The 21,835-nt window shown below is 54.7% G+C and overlaps 1 protein-coding gene across 2 annotated transcripts in view; it reads right to left on the bottom strand.

The window, feature by feature from the left end:
• The window catches only part of LOC144951764 (fatty acid 2-hydroxylase-like), a 60,321-nt gene extending 39,562 nt beyond the window's left edge, over positions 1-20,759 (bottom strand). For both annotated transcript variants that reach the window (XM_078882126.1, XM_078882127.1), the window contains exon 1: positions 19,844-20,759. In XM_078882126.1, coding sequence (XP_078738252.1) covers positions 19,844-20,140 — 297 coding nt within the window. In that variant the 5' untranslated portion in view covers positions 20,141-20,759. The remainder of the gene's footprint in view (positions 1-19,843) is intronic.
• Positions 20,760-21,835: the final 1,076 nt, after the last annotated feature.

The following is a 21,835-nucleotide window of genomic DNA, read 5'->3' as shown; positions in this document are numbered from 1 at the left end:
CCATTCCTCCACCACCACGTGTGGAGAGTTCGGTCCCGACCAGACTGGCCGATTCGTCTCGTCCAACACGCTGTGTGCCGCCACCACCACTACCACCACACTGCGGGTCACAACAACAACACACTCGCCCACCCACTCACTCTTACAATAAACCACTCACTTATAGAATCACCCACCCACCCACTCACTCACCACACCGCAGGTCACCACCTAACTTCTCATTCTGCTTCTTCCCTCACGCTGCTCACGCCACCTGCCATCGGCTCCTTTCCCCAAGCTCCAACAATAACAACAATAACCTTGCCGAATTGACTATCGCCTTCCGTAGCTCTCACCGATTACACCTTCTAAGACTGCTGCTTGTTGCCATCCCCTTGGCGTATTTGGGACTCTTGCGCTGTGCTTAGCAACTGTGATTGTATTTCGATTTAAAGCTTTTGTGACTGCAGGGATTCATCTTCTTGGTTCTGTCGGTAAAGTCACGTAGAAGGGAAATAATAAAATAATAAATAATAAAACAATAAAATTATTCTCACGACGTTTCGGCCACAACGCAAGCAGCCATCCTCAGGTGAAGAACAGGTCTGACCTAATCTTCACCTGTTACTTTATTGTTTCCCTTCTACGTGACTTTACCGAAAGAACCAAGAACTGTGATTGTATCCCATCTCACTCGACACCCCTCCACGCTCTCTCTCCTAACTCGCCCCCTCGCTCCGGTCCCCGGCGCCCAAAAAAGAGACGCTGCCCTTCGATACCCTCGTGCCTCCCGTGACGAGTTGCTACTCGTCACGACCAGTCGGGCCTCCGGTGACGGCCACCAGCTGCGGCCAGGGGCAGCTAGGAGGAGGTAGCGATGGCGGCGCAGAGTGACGCGGCGCGGTCCGAGCGCGCTCTCGGTGAGCTCACCTCGCGAGCACGCGCCGTCCACGAGCCCGCTCGCCCACGCCAAACAAGCTGTCGGCACGCGCCCTGCGTGACGTGGCCGTGTGGCTATTGGGCGGGCGGAGATGGCGGCCGCGTGGGATTTTGGAAAGCCGTTCCGATTTCCCGGCCGCGGCCGACGCCGGTGGCGAGGGAGATCCGAGGCTGTCCCCGGAGCCTCCGCCTCGCCCTGCAACGCGACCCCCCCCGTAACCGAGCGGCGTGGCCGCCGGGCAATCCCGGTGACCGGGAGGGCCTTCATCCAGCAGCGGATTGATGAAGGGACGCAAACTGAAATGATTGTCGTCATCGTTGCTTCACACCCGTGATTGTACCCTGCCATGTGAATGCGGGGATGACCAATCACTGGCTCGACGCTGTGAACAGGACACGACCACCACCTCACGCTCACGTGGAGTTATGGAACTTGTGCTTGCACGCTTCATTTATTTCACAGGAGCTCGCTTTGCCTTCTCCCGACAGTATTTTGCACTCCAATCGGTTGTTTTTTTGTCTCGCCGTTGTCGTGACCCACTGACCCTGTGCCCCCTACTGGAGATCTGTGGGGGAAGGGGGAGGGGTGGAGAGCTTCACAGCTCATCGGATTCCTCCTCCCGCAGCCTCAATAAACATTCTGATTCTGAACAAGCGTGACCAGGAGACATTCTTCACCGCGTGACCAGGAAACATTCTTCACCGCGTGACCGGCAGCCTCCGTGACGGACGTCAGCTGATTGGTTTGTGACGTCACGACGTGTCACAGCCGGCCCACAACGTTGAGGGGACTCGGCGACACTGCCAAAGGCCCCCCCCCCCTCGTGTGGCACCGTCCATTTTGCTTAACTCGGACAATACATTGAGAGAGTCCACGCACCAATCATTAATCCGTCACGAAAATTCACATCTGGGTCCCACACCCACCCTCCTCCCCCTCCGCCCCCCTTATCCGCAAAGCTCCCATCTGGAGGCAAGGAGGTGGACCGTGAGAGGTGTCGTGGATTCGATGTTTCCCTCTCTCGCGCGGGAGCTGCCCGAGCTGCCTTGCGTGGAGGTATGCGGTGGAGCCCTGCAGAGCCCCTCCCCGTCTCCTCCCGAGCCCTGGGCATTCGCAGGAATCTAGAGAATGCCGCGTCTCGCCCAGCCCGAGATTTCCCCACCCTTTCTTTAGAAATGTCGATTTCGTCCTCTTGACATGGAGGAAATTCTTAAAAGGGGGTGACGGCATCTTTAAAGGACTCGCTGATACTCTGCACTAGGGAGTGAGTGTGTGGGGAGCGGTGGTGTAACGGTTAGCGCTACGCTGCGCTACGAACCCGGCGACCCGAGTTCGATTCCCGCTCACGGCCAACACCACAAGTGACGATTATCTGAACCGGTCCTGGGCCTCCCCTAGGTCGACTCAGCCTCAAATGAGTACCTGGTGCGGTGTGTACACATCGCCACTGGGAAGACAAAGGCGGTCGGGTGTGGTGCTGGCCACCCACACCCCCTCATGTACCGTTCCGGCCTTCATATGTGCCCGCTAACAGCACTTGCCCCAACAGTCTGTTCAGGCTACACGGGGGATCTTTGTCTTTGCTACATGTGTGTGGGTGTGTGGTACGTGTGTGTGGACACGCATAGGGTGCCCAAAAATAGCACTTGCCCCAGTCACCTGCATAGCCTATACGGGGACCTTTGTCCTCGCGCGTGCGTGACGGTGCACGTGCGCGTGTTTGCGGGGCAGCGGTTGTGCGGTTGTTAGCGCGCCGTGACACCAAAAAACCCGCCCGCCCGAGTTCGATTCCCGGGTCACGGTCAAAATCGGTGAAAATTATCTGCACCAGTCCAGGGGCCTCCCCCCTAAGTCGACTCAGCAGTGGGGAGACAAAGGCGGCCGGGCACGCTGCTGGCCACCCAGCCCCTCGTGTGCCGTTCTGGCCTTAATAGGTGTTTGCCCGCAGCACTTGTCACGACGAGTCTGTCGAGGCTACACGGGGGATCTTTGCCTTTATGCTCGTGCTGGTTTTCTTTGTGAATTTGTATACGTGAGGGTGTGTGTGTGAATGGGTGAATGAGTAAGTGATTCAGGTGAGTGGAGGTGGGTGCGGGGTGCGAGCTAAGTGGGCGAGTGGGCGTGTGTGTGTGCAAGCGAGTTTTACGTGGAGGCCTGTCACGACCAATATCATGATTCATATTTAAGTTTATTTTGGGCAGACCATCGCTTAGGTGCATGTCATTTTTCGGAAGCGACCTGGCCACAAATTATAGCTCAGTTTAGTGGTTTATCACGTGGACATTTATAGCAGCAACCAAATACTGTCAACGCATGCCGATTCTAAAGATGTAGGGGGAAACCGAATAGGCCAGAGAAAATATCCACGCTACCACGGGGAGAGAGACAAGCAAACTCCAAATATACAGCAGCAGGAGTCAGGGTCGAGATCGAACCCAACGACCTCCTGTATACCAGGCGAGGTAGTTAACATCTCCTAGCCACCGCGTCGCCCCAATCAATGAACATAAGTTGTCACGTGGAGGGACACATTCGCCAATTTGTTTTTCAGCAAAACGAGAGGAACGTTGAAAGGCGAGCAACATTTTTGACATTGTTACATTCTTACGACGTTTGTGTTTACAACCAGCATCATCAGGCGTTACCAAAAAGCTCAGCACCTGCCACGAGCGAGTTAGCGGGGGGGTGGACGGGGTGAGCGAGTGAATACACAATTATAGTGTGAGTGTCCATGCGGAAACACAGTGGGGGGGGGGGGGAGACTATGAATCAGCAGTCACCAATGCCTCCTTCACATCAACAGACATACAGCAAATTTGGGTTTCAGCTTGAATTTCCAAGGCTCATATGACCAGAATAATGGCCGATTAGGGTCCTCGGGTTTTGAGCTCGAACGACGAAGAGGCTCGCACGGCCAGAAATCAGCCTCATTTTGTACTCTGGTTCTTCCGGTAAAGTCACGTGGATATAAGAAAAAATAATAAAAGAACACGTGTCGGTTGCAACACAAGTATCCGTCATCACATGTATCTGTCATCACTCACCTAATGACTGACGCTAGTGTTGCGACCGAAACGTCGTGTTCTTTTATTATTTTTTCTTCTACCTACGTGACTTTACCGAAAGAACCAAAGAGAATGGATTCCTGCAGTCACAAAAGCTTCAAATCGCCTCATTTTGTATTCATGGGTTTTGGCTTCGAACGGTGAACAGCGGCGAATCCGGATCGAGGCCGCTCCTCAGGGCCAGGCCACGTTATCATTCACCAAAGGGGCCAAGACCATACCAACATTTCTCTCCCATCTATGGGGCAATGTTCCACGTCATCGACAAACCACAAACGTTTACCTCCTGTGGCCGGGGCAACGGGTCGGCAACCAAAATAACAAGAGCCGCCATTTTGGATTTTCCGAATTCGTGAAAAAAGGCGTTAAACTCAATGTTTAGTTTCAAGAGGCGCGCAACGCAATGTGAACATGAGACGGTGGTCGTCAATAGATAACCTCACGAAGCGCGGTCCCCTTTAAAGAGCCGCGTGCCCGCTCAGAGTGGCAAGTTTGTTGGACTCCGAAGGCCAGAGTAACCTTTGACCTCTGCCGGTAGAAGTTAATGGTGGTCTTTGTCCCACCTCCGCCCCTCCCACCACCCCTGGGCAAGGGGCGCCGCGGTGGCGAGGAGGTCGTGGGTTCAATCCCGACCCCGACGCCTGCTGCTGTATATTTGGAGTTTGTGGCGTCTCTCTCACCGTGGTCGTGTGGATTTCTCTCAGGGTCCTCCGGTTTTTCCCTCAGTCGACATCACGCATTTAGAGCATTTGGCCTGCTGAAATTTCCTACATGATGATGATGATGATATCAGCCAACTCGTTGAGCTATAAATTGTGGCCAGGTCGCTTCTCAAAAACAAGCTATACAGCTCAGTGGGCCTTACATGGTGGAAATTTTTTTATTTTAAGTTAAATTCTCCCCCCGCCGCCTCTCCTGACCCCCCCCCCCCGCCCCCCAGCACTCTGCACTGTTGCTACGGCCAAACATGACATCGTCACGCCCCCCGTGTGCCTGCGTTTTACCTTCCCCTCTGTGTGTGTGGAGCAGCTCCACTGAACAGCGACGGTCACCTGAGAAGCAGCGTGCCTGGAGAGTTTTTATTCCTCTCGGCCAGAGCACCGAAAACCCCGGGACTTGTTGCGACATCGCCCGTGTCAGCCACGTCAAGGGCCGCCCCCCACTGCCCCCCCCACCGCCCCCCGCCACGAGTTGCTGAATGAGGACATTCAGGTTCAAGATGGAACAATACGGGAGATAAGGTCACGAGACAGACGCTGGCAGGTTTGATTCCCCGGATGTCGAGTTACCTGTCGAATTGTTGTTATTATTATTACGAATATTTCTTTTGCGGTCCCTTATGTCTACCCACAGAAACTTCAACAATAGTTTTTTCAAAGGGTCCTTGTTTTTGTAGCTCGGTCGGATGTTGCTGCCGATGCTGCTGCTGCTGCACCAGAATGTTGGTTCGGCCAATGCGAGTTACATCCAAAAATAATTTCTTTAGAACTGATTTTTGTATTTTGTTGTTTCCGTCCTTCCCCCCGCACCTACGATTACCACGGTTGTCTACGTATGGTGCAAAGGAAGTTCAACATACGTACAATGTATGGGGGTGGGGGTGGGTTAGTTTCGGAAGGAATCTGGACAACCCAGAGAGAAAACCCATTCAAAACAGGAGAAGAGAATACAAACACCACACTCACCGACACACTGACACCCTCTCGACTAACCGCTGCGTGCCACTGCTCCCCACGCTTACACACACTAGACAAATATCCCCCTGTATAGCTTCAAAAGACTGTTGGGGCAAGTGGTGTTAGCGAGGTCAACTTCCCATGCACTCAAACTCAGCGGAAAGTGGCGAGCCGGGGGGGTACAAACTCCACACACGGATCGGCGCCCGAGTCGGGAATCGAACTCAGGCCCTTCCACCTACGACGCCACCACATCGCCACCCTCTGCCGCCCAACGTTTAATCGCTCCTGGTTTTGTGTAACAGGCTGGTGTGGACTATAACGCCTCTTATCCCCAGTGGTGGAGAGATGTTAACTACCTCGCCGAGTATACAAGAGGTCGTGGGTTCAATCTTGACCCTGAAGCCGTCTATGTGGAGTTTGGATGCCTCTCTTCATGTGGTCGTGTGGATGCCTCTCTTCATGTGGTCGTGTGGATGTTTCTCCGGGTCGTCCGTTTTCCCCCTCCACATGTAGACTGAACAACACGCGTTTAGAGTATTTGGCTACTAACAAATGTCCACACAATGACGAGAAGCCACTCCTTTGAGCTATCATTTGTGACAGCCAGAGTCGCTTCTGAAAAACAGCTACACAGTTCAGTGGGGCCTTACCTGGTCGCATAAAAAGAGTCCATTGTTTCGTTCGAGCTTAGTGAATGTGACGCATGACACGAGCCGTATTGCTCGGTCGCCACTCCCACGGGTCCATCGAATCTGTGCGGTCAACCGTGAACAAACGTTCGACAGAATTACCCACCAGCTCTCGCTACAAATCAATTCCTGCCACTCGAAGAAGACCGATCGATGCCAATCCCCGGACTGTCTGAGTCGAGACCCAGGTGGGGTGGCGACCTTGGTGAGGGGTGGGGGCTGGCAATCACGGGCCGCGTTATCCACAAGATTTTGTCCTTCGGTTACCCAGGAAGAACACCTGCGGACGTCAATTGGACGACTTTGTCGACGGACGCTGCTCGTCAACCAATTCGATTGCGGACGCTTGGAAGCCGTTTCGTGATGCGAGAAATAAGCGGTTAACAGGGAGCAAGCGGGGCACGGATAAGAGGAAGAATTCTACTCGAACCCTTCTTTGCATACAAGAGAATATCTCTGTACCCGGTACACCGCGTCCAGGAGGTAGCAGTCGCGCTGCTTGTGGCTCACTTCGGTCTATACCACCCCCCCCAGCGATGTTTCCCATGCAGCCCCTTTAAACATCTCCATTGGAAAACGAATTCCTTTAGAAGTGTTTGGTGTTGTGTTTAGAGATTGTTGCCCCCCCCCTGCCCGCTCGCACCTCCGATTAGCACGGTTTGCTACGTACGGTGCGAAAGAAGTTCAACATCCGTACGGCGGCCCGCCGAGTCTGCGACACCTTGCCGGGCCGGCGACCACCATCTTGTGGAGGCGTTCCGTCTCAATATTCTCCGTGCCAGCGCCTCTCCTCCCCGACTCCATCGGTCCGTTTGTTTTGCCTTTCCCCTCGGAGTGAGGTTGCGTTTGCCGCATTCCTGCAGCCTGCGCAGCTCCTCTCCTCATTCCGTTGGGCCAGCGACCCTTGTCGCAGTGAGCAGGGAACGTGAACCCCCTAGCCCCACAAACCGGTGTGGTCACAAGTAGCGGGGGGTGAGGGCAGACATTCTCCCGGGAATAACAAACATTAAATCGTATCACGAATGCTTTTGATATTTGCGCGCATTATGCACACTGCTAGAGCCAAGAATCTAATGTTTCAGTGAACGATAAACTATTCTTTGGTTCTTTTCGGTTAAGTCACGTCTAAAAAAACGATAAACTATTTTTATTTGACCAGGTGAGGCCCACCGAGCTATGTAGATCTTTTTCAGAAGCGACCTGGCTACCACAGCTGATCGCTCAACGAAGTGGTGGCTTGCCGTGCGGAATTTAGAGCAGTCAAAATACTCTTCGCGCGTGATGTCGATTCTAAATGTGGAGGGACAAATCGGAGGACCCGGAGAAAAATCCACGTGGCCACCATGGAGAGCGAGACACGCAAACTCCAAATATACTGTGGTCAAGATTGAACCCATGAACTCCTGCATACCAGGCGAGGTAGTCATCATCTCGACACTGCTGTTAAGCAATCGCAATGAGCCACACATACACTGTTGCAATGCGTTAAACAGGAAGAGAGGTAGTCACCTCCTCTCGAGAGATATTCACGGTCCTGAGAACGACCAAGCAGGAGCCCTTAACACGAGCATGCCGGCTCATGTGACATCCTCCCATGTCATGAGGTGATGAGTCATGTGACTAGCCCCATGAGCGAGGTCATCGGCACACCTGGCCACCTGACGACCATGTTAATGAGGTGATCATGAGGTATAGGACACCCAGAATTCACCTGCGCGGCGCACATTGGCAACCTAATAATACACCACGTGATGGACCTTCGAGTTCACGATATGGGCGTCATCTGATGTCCTGCCCCGTATCCACCCCCCCCCCCTCCGAGTCCGTCCCCCACCCCCACCAGTGCCGGGTGAAGCTCGTGCGGGTCCTAAAGCATGTTATGTTTTAAAGGGGCCCTAAATATATAAATAATACACGTAAATATTAAAAACACAAATATTGAACTTGCACAGTAAAGTAATTGTATTTTTTCATTTGCTACACAGCCAGATAATACGACAAATCGCTAACCTTAAACACCCAGTACTATACTGAAGGCAGTATAGTACTATAGTAATAAAGCAAGTGCAGAATCACTTAACCGGAATTGATAACTTGAAAGCATTTAGCGCGGAGCCCTTGAAAGTGCGGGGCCCGTAGCTTACGTAGCTACTTCTGCTACTAGGATCATCTGTCACTGCACCCCACCATCGCCTCCTTCTTCCACCATCACCACACTGACCAGCGTGGTGAATATTATGGTCAATCAACCCTCCGCCTTTGACCGACGAAGGCATGCCAGAGAGAGAAGACATAGGCGGCGGCTGTGAACCGCGATCACGGTGAACTCTGTAAATCGTTATTTCGGCCAAGGACACTACTTCCTTGGCATTGCAGTGCACGCGCGATGACAATTGACCCCCAGGTCAGGAGATAAGGGGGGGTGGGGGTGTGGGGCGGTCATCATCATCGTGGGTGAACTCGTGGACACGGGGCCCACGAGCAAAGCTAAACTCAAATTTCGATTTAAAGCTTTCGTGACTGCAGGGATTCATCTTCTTGGTTCTTTCGGTAAAGTCACGTAGAAGGGAGATAATAAAATAATAAAAATTAAATATAATTAAATAATTCTCACGACGTTTCGGCCACAACGCAAGCAGCCGTCCTCAGGTGAAGAACACTTTACCGAAAGAATCAAGAAAAAGCCAGACTCCTGCACCAGTGATGGCATAGTAAAGCACAGGTCACAGCACGGGTACATGGCACGGGTGCACGGCACGGGTACATGGCACGGGTACATGGCACGGGTGCACGGCACGGGTACAACGGACCAGTCAGTCGCCTGTGCTGCAGTGGCGAGATGTTAACTACCTCGCCTGGTGTACAGGAGGTCGTGGGTTCGGTCCCGACCGTGACGCCCGCTGTATATTTGGAGTCTGCGTCTCTCTCTCTCTTCATGGTCGCGTGGAATTGTCTCCGGGTCCCTCCAAATTTAGACGTCTCGGTCACGCGTTGAGAGTGTTTGGCTGCTATGAATGTCCACGTGATGTGATGATGATCCTACTTTGCTAACAATCGTGACAGCCAGGTCGCTTCTGAGAAACAGCGACCATAGCTCAGTGGGCCTTACCTGGTAAAATAAAAATAAACGTTTAGTTTGTATTTAACAACCCCACAAACTCACGGTGACACATTGCTTGTGCTATCTTTCGGTAAAGTCACGTAGGTACCCAAATCAAGATTATATTAATGTATGTTTTAAATGAACCTTACTCGCTAAAATATAAAGTTTTAGCGAATGAAATGGGGTGTCACAAGACATCCGGGCCACGCTGCACACAGCCGTGCATGGGAATTGGCAACCCTCAGCATAAATAAATAAATAATCTCCTCCCCTCCCCAGTGCCGAATGATCCTCGTAGCTACATCATGTGTAGTAGCTACATCATGTGTAGTAGCTACATCATGTGTAGTAGCTACATCATGTGTAGTAGCTACATCATGTGTAGTAGCTACATCATGTGTAGTAGCTACATCATGTGTAGTAGCTACATCATGTGTAGTAGCTACGGGCCCCGCACTTTCAAGGGCCCAGCGCTAAATGCTTTCAAGCTATCAATTCCGATTCAGTGATTCTGCATTTCTTCTATTACTATAGTACTATACTGCCTTCAACTTTATGAATGACCGGGTGTTTAAGGCTAGCGATTTGTCGTATTATCTTGCTGTATAGCAAATAAAAAACACACAATAGCTTTACTATGCAAGTAAAACATTTATGTGTTGTAATATTTACGTGTTTTTTTTTATTTAGGGCCCCTTTAAAACATCATTCTACAGGCCACCCGCCCGAGCTTCACCCGTCACTGCTCCTCCTCCAGCGCCTCTTCAGGAACGAGTTTGAGACCTCGACCGACTGGTCGGTTCTGTGGGCTCAGGGGCGAGGCCGGAATGCCCCGCCCGGGCTCAGGGGCTGTGCGCAGCGGCGAAACGAGACGCGGACGGCGGCTGTTGGAATGCGAATCGGCGACTTGCACAACAAACCGGTCCCGCTGGTCCCTCCGCCTCGCTCGCTCGCTCTCTAAAGGTGCAGCTGCGGGTGGTGGTGGGCTTATTGTACTCCTCTTATACAACCCCACACTGAGGACAGTATCACCGCCGCCGCCGCCGCCGCATTGAAGTCAACCATCGTGTATTTGAATTGGAAACTTTTGTATCAAAGAATGAAACAATAAGAATAGGTGTTACCCTTTCTGGCAATAAACTCAACCTTTTTTAACTTTTAGTACCAAGGAAGGCCCACCGAGCTTTATAAAACTCTTTTCACAGTGTATGCGCATCTATGAGTCGGTGTGTAAGGCGATGTTTATGGGTATCTTTGTGAGTCTATGGGTCCTGTGTGTAGGTACGTTGACCCTATTTCGTACCGCACGGAGCCCCAACCGAGCTAATCGGAGGTGCGATCAATCGAAGCGACCTGGCTGTAACACTCCAAGCGCACGTTTCTCAACACCCCCCACAACACAACACGCCGCACGCCGCTGGGCAAACGCTGCGAATCTGCGGCAATCACAGAATAGGGAGGTAACAGCCACATTGTGATTCATCATCATCATCTCATTCATATCGCCGCGCTTGTTTTACCCGGGAAAGCCTCACCGAGTCTCAAGACTCTTGTTCAGGAGGGCCTTGCTCAGTTATCACAGTCGGGGTGATGTAGCTGCTGCTGCTGCCTGCGTGTTGCTTTGGCCAATACCGGTGACATTGTATGGGTGTGGAGGGGGGGGGACGGGTGTTGTTGTGGATGGACACCAGAGAAGCCGAAGGTAAACCCACGAAGAGCAGGGGGGAGAACGCCTCCAATGAGCACGATTGGCTACGTATGGTGCGAAAGAAGTTCAACAGACACGTTAACACAAACTTCACACACTCGCTCAAATATTCACACACGAAGACAAAGACAAATATCCCCCGTGTAGCCTTAACAGACTGTAGGGGCAAGTGATGTTAGAGAGCACCTATAAAGGCCGGCACGGCACACGAGGGGGTGGGTGGACAACACCACGCCCGGCCGCCTTTGTCTCCCTAGTGGCGATGTTTGATGAGCACGGTTTGCACCGTACTACGTAAGGTTTACGACAGAAGTTCGTCATACAGACCAGCCCCATCGCAACAAACAGCCGAGCGCCGGCCAGAAATTCAGTGTAGAGTTTCAACAACAACAACAACCAACAACAACAACTACGTGCAAGCAGCTCGGCGGCCACGGAGCACCATCTGCCATTATGCAAAACCACAAGTTCCTGAAGAACTGCGTTTGCCGTTCCCCGCGTGTGCGTGCGTCATGGCGCCAAGATGCCGACACCGCTGGGAATGTTTCGTCGCCACATTCCGCAGTGAAGCCGGACGCGTCTGTGGGTCCACGGGACGCGCCACACCGCACCAGGAAGAACCCACACGGGCGAGAGCAGGAGCCATCCATCGTGGAGAGGCGACGATGACGATGGCAGACCACGTCTCGCGGTTCCTTGCTCAAGAAGGATTCCGTTCAGCCGTGGCCTCTATTGGAGCGTGCGGGCAGTGGAATCAGAATCTGTATTTATCACTGGAGGAATCAGATGAGCTGTAAAGCTCTTTTGTCAGATGTCCAGAAGGGGCGTGTAAGAACATCACAGCAACAAAGTGCACAAACATGATAGTACTACAAAGCATGAGAAAGGTAAATTAACCACCCAAACAGACGCAGATTCAACACTAAACCATCCCCACTCCTGCAAGGCGAAGCCCACGGAGGTGTTCACTTACTTTTAGAAGGTACTGGGCGACCACAAATGATGAGTCAACAAAAAGTGGCTGATCACTTGGACATTTATAGCACCAAAATAATCTCAATAAGCTCAACGCATGTTCACAATGTTTTATTTTACCAGGTAAGGCCCACTGAGCTATGTAGCTCGCTTTCAGAAGCGACCTGGCCACAAATGATAGCTCAACGAAGTTGCCCATCATTTGGACATTTATAGCCGCAAAATAACACAGCGCACCGCACCCAGGCAAGATGCCCCCCCCCCCCCTCAGAGTCACGGTGCCGCCTGTGCCAGGGCGAGGGGGCAATCCCCGTTGGGGTGCAGGGTCAAGCCATGCAGGGTCAAGCCGTGCAGGGTCAAGCCGTGCAGGGTCAAGCCGTGCAGGGTCAAGCCGTGCAGGGTCAAGCCGTGCAGGGTCAAGCCGTGCAGGGTCAAGCCGTGCAGGGTCAAGCCGTGCAGGGTCAAGCCGTGCAGGGTCAAGCCGTGCAGGGTCAAGCCGTGCAGGGTCAAGCCGTGTCGCACGCTTCGGATGGACGGTGACAGAAATGACCCCAACATCTTGGAGGGAGAGAGAGAGAGACCGACTTCAGAATGAAATCAAGCTGCTTTGCATCACCATCAGTGGCACGCACAAAGACAAAGATCCCCCCCCCCCCCCGCTTTGTAGCCTTCGACAAACTGTTGGGGCAAGTGCTCCTGGCAGAGTGAGCACACCACTCGCTCGACCGGCACGGCGCACAAAGGGGGGGGGGGGGGCGAGTGTAGGACCCCACCCAAGGCCACCTTTGTGCCAAGTTCCAAGTGCATCTTGTTTGACCAGGTGAGAGCTCAAGAGGCTGGGGATGAAGTCCCATTTGCAAGAGTGGCCTCTGGGTCACCGCGATGACAATGGGGGGGGGGGGGGGGGTGTTTGTCCCCCCCCCCAGCGGTGAAGCAAACAGAAATCGGAGCAAACAACTGCCGCGTGAGCAGTGGGGAAATATTGCGCAAACCCGAAATCAATGCGTTTCAACCCCCGCCGCTGCTGCTGCCGATGTTTACACTCTGCCAGGTAACTCCTGGCAGGTCGAGTCAGCCTAGGGCAGGGCCTGGGCTAGTTCAGGCTATTCGCCATTGCACTATCCCCTCCCCACCACGCAGACTACAGGGGCAAGTGCTGTTCGTGAGCAGCACCTGTGAAGGCCGGCACGGTGGCACACGAGGGGGAGGGTGGCCAGCACACCGCACCAGGTACTCATTTGAGGCTGAGTCGACCTAGGGGAGGCCCAGAACCCGTTCAGATAATCGCCACTGGTGTTGGCCGTGATCGGGAATCGAACCCCGGGTCGACGGGATTATAGCGCAGCGCTCGAACCACTACACTACCGCTCCCCACACACACACACAGTCACACACACTAAGACACGCACACACAGTCACACACAGTCACACACACTAAGACACACACACACAGTCACACACACACACAGTCACACACACCAAGACACACACACCAACACACACACACTAAGACTCACACACACTAAGACGCACAACTCGGGACAAATTTGCGACGGGCACAATCGTGTTTCCTTACACGACGCATCGCGGATGCGCGTCTCAGCGGAGGGGAGAGATTGGCATCACTCGCTTGCCTCCTCTGCTTGACATTCATCAATTATGAACAGAGTGTTGGTGGGATTGGTTTTTCCTCTTTCTCTCTCTCTTCTGTTAGTCAATCGTTACCCCCCTCCCCCCCAGGCATTCATCTAAGCCCGCGACCCAAGAACGGCCACAGAGATTAGGACCTCAACGTTACCATTCTGCTCTTTGGTTCTTTCGGTAAAGTCACGTCGAAAATAAGATCAAATAATTATATAATACGACGTTTCGGTCGCAACGCAAGCAGCCATCACCAGGTAAGAATGAATGATACAACACAGACACGGGGGCAGCGACCGAAACGTCGTGTTCTATTACAAGTTGCTCTTGTTTTCTACGTGAATTCACCGAAAGAACCAAAGACTATGATGACACGGCGAGGCGAGGCCCTACGGCCATCCGTCAGCCAGTGAGTGTTATTGAGATGTCACCACAGTCAGTGATTCCCCAATACCGCCCGCATCAGACCGTCATACCAACTCCCCCACAGACCCCCCCTCTCCCCATAGGCGATTCAAATAATTGTCAGGAGACGCTGACTCGTCCGAGTTGATTTTCACGCATCGCCTTTATCGGTCTCGTTGGCTTGCTGCATCAGCCCAAATGTAGCAGCAGCAGCACCTCGCTTGCATTTAATTTGCATGATTCCCTGCGCCTCACAGCGAGAAGGGGCTGGGGGGTTCCGTCCCCCCCCTGGGATTTCCTCCGGTCCCTATCTGCCGACAGCTCCGGTAAACTTCACTCGCCCACTCCTCTCAACCCAGGCGGATGGATCGGTCTCACAGACGGCCCCGTTTCGTCTCACCCACGCGGCTCTTCAACCACCGCCAACACCACTGCCAGGCCACATCGCCACACGTATCCGCTCACTGATTCACTCACTCGCGTAGCCACTTCAGCTAAGAACGGGGAACTTCTGTCGCGCCGTGCGTAGCCAACCACGACTCATGTGGGTGATTGTTCAATCACCCACTCACTCAATAACTCAGCCACCCACTTAGCCACCCACTCACTCAATAAGTCAGCCACCCACTCACTCAATAACTCAGCCACCCACTGACTCAATAAGTCAGCCACCCACTCAGCCACCCACTCAGCCACCCACTCATTCAATAACTCAGCTACCCACTCAGCCACCCACTCACTCAAGAACTCAGCCACCACTCAGCCACCCACTCAATAACTCAGCCACCAACTCAGCCACCAACTCAGCCACCCACTCAGCCACCCACTCAGCCACCCACTCAGCCACCCACTCAGCCACCCACTCAGCCACCCACTCAGCCACCCACTCAGCCACCCACTCAGCCACCCACTCAGCCACACACTCAGCCACACACTCAGCCACACACTCAGCCACACACTCACTCAATAACTCAGCTAGCCACTCAGCCACCCACCCACTCACTCAATAACTCAGCTACCCACTCAGCCACCCACTCAGCCAGCCACCCACACACTCACTCACTCAATAACTCAGCCACCAACTCAGCCACCAACTCAGCCACTCACTCAGCCACCCACTCAGCCACCCACTCAGCCACCCACTCAGCCACCCACTCAGCCACCCACTCAGCCACCCACTCAGCCAATAACTCAGCTACACACTCACTCAATAACTCAGCTACCCACTCAGCCACCCACTCAGTCAACCACTCAGCCAGCCACCCACACACTCACTCACTCAATAACTCAGCCGCCCACACAGCCATCCACTCAGTCACCCACCAACCTCACTGCTGGTTACCGCCCCACCCCCCCACGTCTTTCTGCCACTTCCCTCTAACCGTTCCGCTTCGGAATCTCCTCTCTGCCACCGCAATCCGCGCCTCTTCCTCCCTCCCACCGAGCCCTGACAACAACAGTCACCTCGCCCATTGCAAGAAACGCGTTCACGTAACTCTTCATCCGTTACAACTACGAACGGCGCCGTTTGTGGCTGGCCGCGGCGCGTTGTTGGGCCATCAGCGACCGTCGCAGGGAGAGAGGGGGGGGGGGCGATATCGGGCTCCTGGAGGGCGATCGGTTAAAACGGATGCAGTGTCAGTGACGAGCAAGTAGCGCCTGCGTGTCAAGTCCTAAGGGGGGGGGGGGGCGGGGGGTTGGGGGGGGCACGCCTTGGCACGGTGACCGATCAAGAGCACCGGGGGTGCTCGCGTGGCCCTGCCTGCTGGGGGTGGGGGTGGCGCTGGGCGTGGGAGACGCAGGGCAAGTCAGCAGAAGGAGTCGGCTGAAGGAGTCGGCTGATTCCTTCTGCCGACTCCTTCAGCTAACTCCTTCTGCAGCAGGAGGAGGGGTCGGCAGGAGGAGAGATCTCGGCAGGGGACGCGTCACCCGCAGTGGCCGCGTGCCACAAGTCGTTGTGGGAGAGGAGGCGACCGATGGATGGTGCCCCCCCCGCCCCCCCCCCCCGCCCCCCCCCCCCCCCCCCCCGCCCCCCCCCCGTCCCCCTGCTCACAGATTTACCGCGGGCGCGAAAAGTACAGACGCGGAACTTTTTTCGCACCGTACGTAGCCAGCCGCGGTGCGGGGCAAGGACAACAACAACAACAAGAGGAAGTTGAATAAAGTACGTGGAGGAGGAAGAGGAACTCCCTCTCTCTCTGCCGAATCCATCTCGTCATGGCCAGCAGCAGCAGCAGCAGGAAGAGCCTCTGCTACAGCTGCTGCTGCTGCTGCCGCTGCTGCTGCTGCTGCTACAGCTGCTGCTGCTGCTACAGCTGCTGCTGCTACAGCTGCTGCTGCTGCTACAGCTGCTGCTGCTGCTGCTACAGCTGCTGCTGCTGCTACTGCTGCTGCTGCTACAGCTGCTGCTGCCGCTGCCGTACACGAGAAGATAATTCATCCTGCGTTTGAAGGGGGAGCGTGCATACTACAAGGCTGGTCCAGATGTCTTGGGACCCCCCCCCCCCCCCATTTCATTCTCGAAGGCTTTAAATGTTTGCATGCCATTGGGTGTGGAATGCAACGTGAGCGGTCGCGGTTGTCGTCGTCAAACCTTTCAGGAAAACGCTTTCGAACATCGTTCGCTAGTTTCTGATTTGCGATCTTTCACGAAGCCCACAACGCTCGCTGCGATCCGTTCCTCAAGGGTACCCCAACAACTAGGGCATCAGCCATCCGAAACAAATCGATAAGCATACTCTTTTTGGTTATTTCGGTAAAGTCACGTAGGTAGAAAAAGAATCGATCACGACGTTTCGATCGCAACACAAAAGCAATCGTCATCAGGTGGGACAACCACAGCAAATGAAGATCGAGTGGGCGAAGTTTATTTAAAACTTACACGAAGAAGCAAGGGGGAAAATAAATTCGGGGCGAATTAATGGGGGTCACAAGACCTCTGGACCACCCTGTAAATTCAGCGTCCTTCAACTGAAATAATATTTGTAAAAATTTTGGTTATTTAACCAGGTAAGGCCCATTGAGCTGTCAGAAGCGACGTGGCTATCACAAACCATAGTCCAACGAAGTGGCCGATCCATAATACAGATTTTGGGCGAGATCGCGTAAATATATAAATGTGTCGTGAAACCCGCCACCACCCGGCACAGCCAACTCGTGAGGGTTGCCACGTGAACAGAACTTGCCAATTCGTCACCAGTACAGCACGACGCCGGTGTGTTGCAATCTCTGTGGATTTGCTCTCCAACACACCGGTGTGATGCACTAGTAACGAATTGGCACGTTCTGTTTACGTGACAAATCTTACTAATTGGCTGTGCCGGCTGGTGCCGGGTTTTAACGACACATCGACACATTTACGCGACCTCACCCAAAAAAGCACCCTGTATTATGGATGATATTGGTCGCGAAAGCCTCAGTGGTTCTTAACCTTTACCGCAGCCTGCAAACCCCCCCTTTGGTTCTCAGAAAGGGCATCTCGCACCCCCAGGTGGTGGTGAATGCCCCCCAGGCGAAGCGCCACCGCTCGAAACACGTGGCGACGTCGATTCTAAACGCGGAGGGGAAAACCGGAGGACGCGGAGGGAAATCCACGCGACCACGCTGAGAGGGACACGCAAACTCCAAATATACAGCAGCAGGCGTCGGGGTCGGGTTCGAACACACGGTGACCTCCTGCATACCAGGCGAGGTAGTTAACATCTCCTAGCCACGTGTCCGCATGGCCACAGTCGCACTCGGGCGGCTTGCGGCTTTCATTGTGCGTCGTCGCAGCCGCGGCGGCATTCGCAGTGCGACTCGGCACGCACTTTGTGGTCGGTGTCAACAGAAGGAGCACGGAGCTTACACACAACAACACTCGACACTCTCCTCTCACTCACTTTCCCATCACTACAACTCCCACAGAGACACACACAAAAAGACAAATACACCCCCTACCCCCCTCCGCATGGCCTTAACAGACTGCTGGGGCAAGTGCTGTTAGCGAGTAGCAGCACCTATGAAGGATGACACGAGGGGGTGGGTGGCCATCACCACGCCCGGCCGCCTTTGTCTCCCCAGCGGCCATGTTTACACACCGAGTAAATAAATAGGAAAGAATTGATTTGCATGTGTCCACCGTGTGTTCAACTCTCAGCCCGTGCGTAAAGCGACGACTAGCTAGGGCTTAAAAACTCTACTGTAGGTGCTGCTGTAGGTGCTGTTGTAGGTGCTGTAGGTGCTGCTGTAGGTGCTGTAGGTGTGCTGTAGGTGTGCTGTAGGTGCTATTGTAGGTGCTGTAGGTGTAGGTGCTGTAGGTGTAGGTGCTGTAGGTGTAGGTGCTGCTGTAGGTGCTGCAGCTGGTGTTGTAGGTGCTGTAGGTGCTGCTGTAGGTGCTGCTGTAGGTGCTGCTGTAGGTGCTGCTGTAGGTGCTGCTGGTGCTGTAGGTGCTGCTGGTGCTGTAGGTGCAGGTGCTGCTGGTGTTGTAGGTGTAGATGCTGCTATAGGTGTAGGTGCTGTAGGTGCTGCTGGTACTGTAGGTGCTGCTGTAGGTGCTGCTGTAGGTGTAGGTGCTGTAGGTGCTGCTGTAGGTGTAGGTGGTGTAGGTGCTGCTGTAGGTGTAGGTGCTGCTGTAGCTGTAGGTGCTGTAGGTGCTGTAGGTGCTGCTGTAGCTGTAGGTGCTGTAGGTGCTGTAGGTGCTGCTGGTGCTGTAGGTGTAGGTGCTGTAGGTGCTGCTGGTATTGTAGGTGTAGGTGCTGGAGGTACTGTAGGTGTAGGTGGTGTGCAGAAGTAAAGTTGGGGGAGCGGTGGTGCAGCGATTCGCGCGCTGCGCTACAAATCCGGCCCCGGCCGAGTTCGATTCCCGCTCACCAACCACCAGTGACGATTATCTGGCAGATACTGCACCTCCCCTAGGTCGACTCGGCCTCAAATGAGTACCATCGCCACTTGGGGAGACAAAGGCGGGCGGGCGTAGTGCTGGCCACCCACCCCATCGTGCACCGTACTGGCCTTCATAGGTGCTACTCGCTAACAGCACTTGCCCCTACAGTCTGTTACAGGCTGCACGGGGGATCTTTGTCTTTATGGAGCACAGGCATCACAGGGCGTGCAGCACACCCATGCCCGACACCTTCGTGTGGAGAATTCAACTTCTTTCGCACCCTACGTAGCCAACCATGCTGGTCGCAGGTGCGGTGCTGGTTGTTGGTGGTGATCAACATAAACTCAACTATTTTTATATTTTACCAGGTGAAGCCCACGGAGCTATGTAGCTCTTTTCCAGAAGCGACCTGGCCACAACTGATAGCTCACCCAAGTTGGCTTCTCATCATCATCATATGGAAATGTATAACACCCAAATACTCTAAACGCGTGGGTTTTGTTTTACGTGGAGGGGAAAACCAGAGGACCCCGAGAAAAATCCACGCGACCACGGGGGGAGAGAGAGACACGCAAACTCCAAATATACAACAGCAGCAGGCGTCAGGGTCGGGCACGAACCAACGACCTCCTGCGCCCCAGGCGAGGTAGTCAACATCTCCTAGCCACCATGATGATGATAGAGAGAGAGACGCAAACTTCAAATATACAGCAGCAGCATGCGTCGTCAGGGTCGGGCACGAACCCACGACCTCCTGTGCCCCCGGCGAGGTAGTCAACATCTCCGCCGACTCACCTCCAGCTCCTGCACCTGCTGAGGCTCCTCTCCGCCATCGCCGTCGTCGTCTTCGCCCTCCGCCAGCTCCCCGATGCAGTACTGCTCGAGCCAGCGATACGCGTTGTGGCTGTGCTTGTGGGGCGCGCCGCGCATCGCCCGACCCACGTCGGCACCTGCGCGTCGCAGAAGCGCCGTCTCGCCGCCCGGGTGCATGCGCACGAAGCGGGTCACGTCGAACACGCGGCCGTCTCGCACCACCCAGCACGAGTCGAGCGAACGGTGGCTGCGAACCTCGCGGGCGCTCAGCTTTAACATCGTGGGAGTTTAGAAAGGGGGTGGGTTGGTGGTGGTGGGTTTGGTTGCTGCTGATGCTGCTGCCTCCGTTGCCGGCTGTTGCGGTTGCTGCTTCTGCTTCTCGTGTGGTTCTTGCTGCTGCTGCTGCGGCTCGAGCGATGTGCAGACTGGCACCTGCGCGGCACTGGGAGGGGCCGTGCGTCTTTGTGTTCCAACTCTGCGTCGGATGTCCCGATGCCGTCTCCTCCCCGCGGTGTCTCCGTGCCGCCGCTGAGCGCGTCTGCTCGTCTGCCTCACCCCTCCTCCTCTTGGAAGTTCACGACTCACGACTCGGCAACGCACGACGCTGGCCGATTTAAAACCTCACCACGAATCACTTCACGGACAGATATTGCGATTAGCCCTCAAATTACTTCGCTTGCTTTACGAATCGCTAACGATTGGCTCTTGTACGTTTTAATTTAGGTGGTTCTTTTGGTCTGGTATATGTATTGATTTAAATAAACGTGGTGATGAGCAGCAGCTGATGCTGCTACAGTCCCCTGCTGCTGCTGCACATGCGTCAATGCGACTCGGCAATCCGTGCCCCGCTCAAACCACGAGGGGTTTTGTGAGTGGGAGGTTTCTGTGCGCGCGTGTCTCACCCCTCACGCCGCCTGCACGGCCACCAGCCCCCCCCCTCGCAACACGAGCGGGTTGGACCGCTCAGGTGAGATCACCTGGCGCGTCACGCGATGACGCCAGACCGCCCCCCCCCTCTCATCCCTCACAATCCCCTCTTCTCTCATCCCTCACAATCCCAACCCCCTCCCCTACAATCCCCCCCCCTCTCATCCCTCACAATCCCAACCCCCTCCCCTACAATCCCCACCCCCCCTCTCATCCCTCACAATCCCAACCCCCTCCCCTACAATCCCCACCCCCCCCTCTCATCCCTCACAATCCCCCGCCCCTCCCCTACAATCCCCACCCCCCCCTCTCATCCCTCACAATCCCAACCCCCTCCCCTACAATCCCCACCCCCCCCTCTCATCCCTCACAATCCCCCGCCCCTCCCCTACAATCCCCCCCACTCTCATCCCTCACAATCCCCACCCCTCCCTCACAATCCCCACCCCCCCCCTCTCATCCCTCACAATCCCCACCCCCCCTCTCATCCCTCACAATCCCCACCCCTCCCTCACAATCCCCACTCCCCCTCTCATCCCTCACAATCCCCACCCCCCCTCTCATCCCTCACAATTCCCACCCCCCCTTTCATCCCTCACAATCCTCACCCCTCCCCTACAATCCCCACCCCCCTCTCATCCCTCACAATCCCAACCCCCTCCCCTACAATCCCCACCCCCCCCCCTCTCATCCCTCACAATCCTAACCCCCTCCCCTACAATCCCCACCCCCCCTCTCATCCCTCACAATCCTAACCCCTCCCCTACAATCCCCGTCCCCCCCCCTCTCATCCCTCACAATCCCCACCCCCCCTCTCATCCCTCACAATCCCCACCCCCCCTCTCATCCCTCACAATCCCCACCCCCCCCCTCTCATCCCTCACAATCCTCACCCCTCCCCTACAATCCCCACCCCCCTCTCATCCCTCACAATCCCAACCCCCTCCCCTACAATCCCCACCCCCCCCTCTCATCCCTCACAATCCTAACCCCCTCCCCTACAATCCCCACCCCCCCTCTCATCACTCACAATCCTAACCCCTCCCC

Source organism: Lampetra fluviatilis, chromosome 63 (genome assembly GCF_964198595.1).
Source record: "Lampetra fluviatilis chromosome 63, kcLamFluv1.1, whole genome shotgun sequence".
In the NCBI taxonomy this organism is placed as follows: Eukaryota; Metazoa; Chordata; class Hyperoartia; order Petromyzontiformes; family Petromyzontidae; genus Lampetra; species Lampetra fluviatilis.
This window is presented reverse-complemented; position numbering and strand designations above follow the sequence as displayed.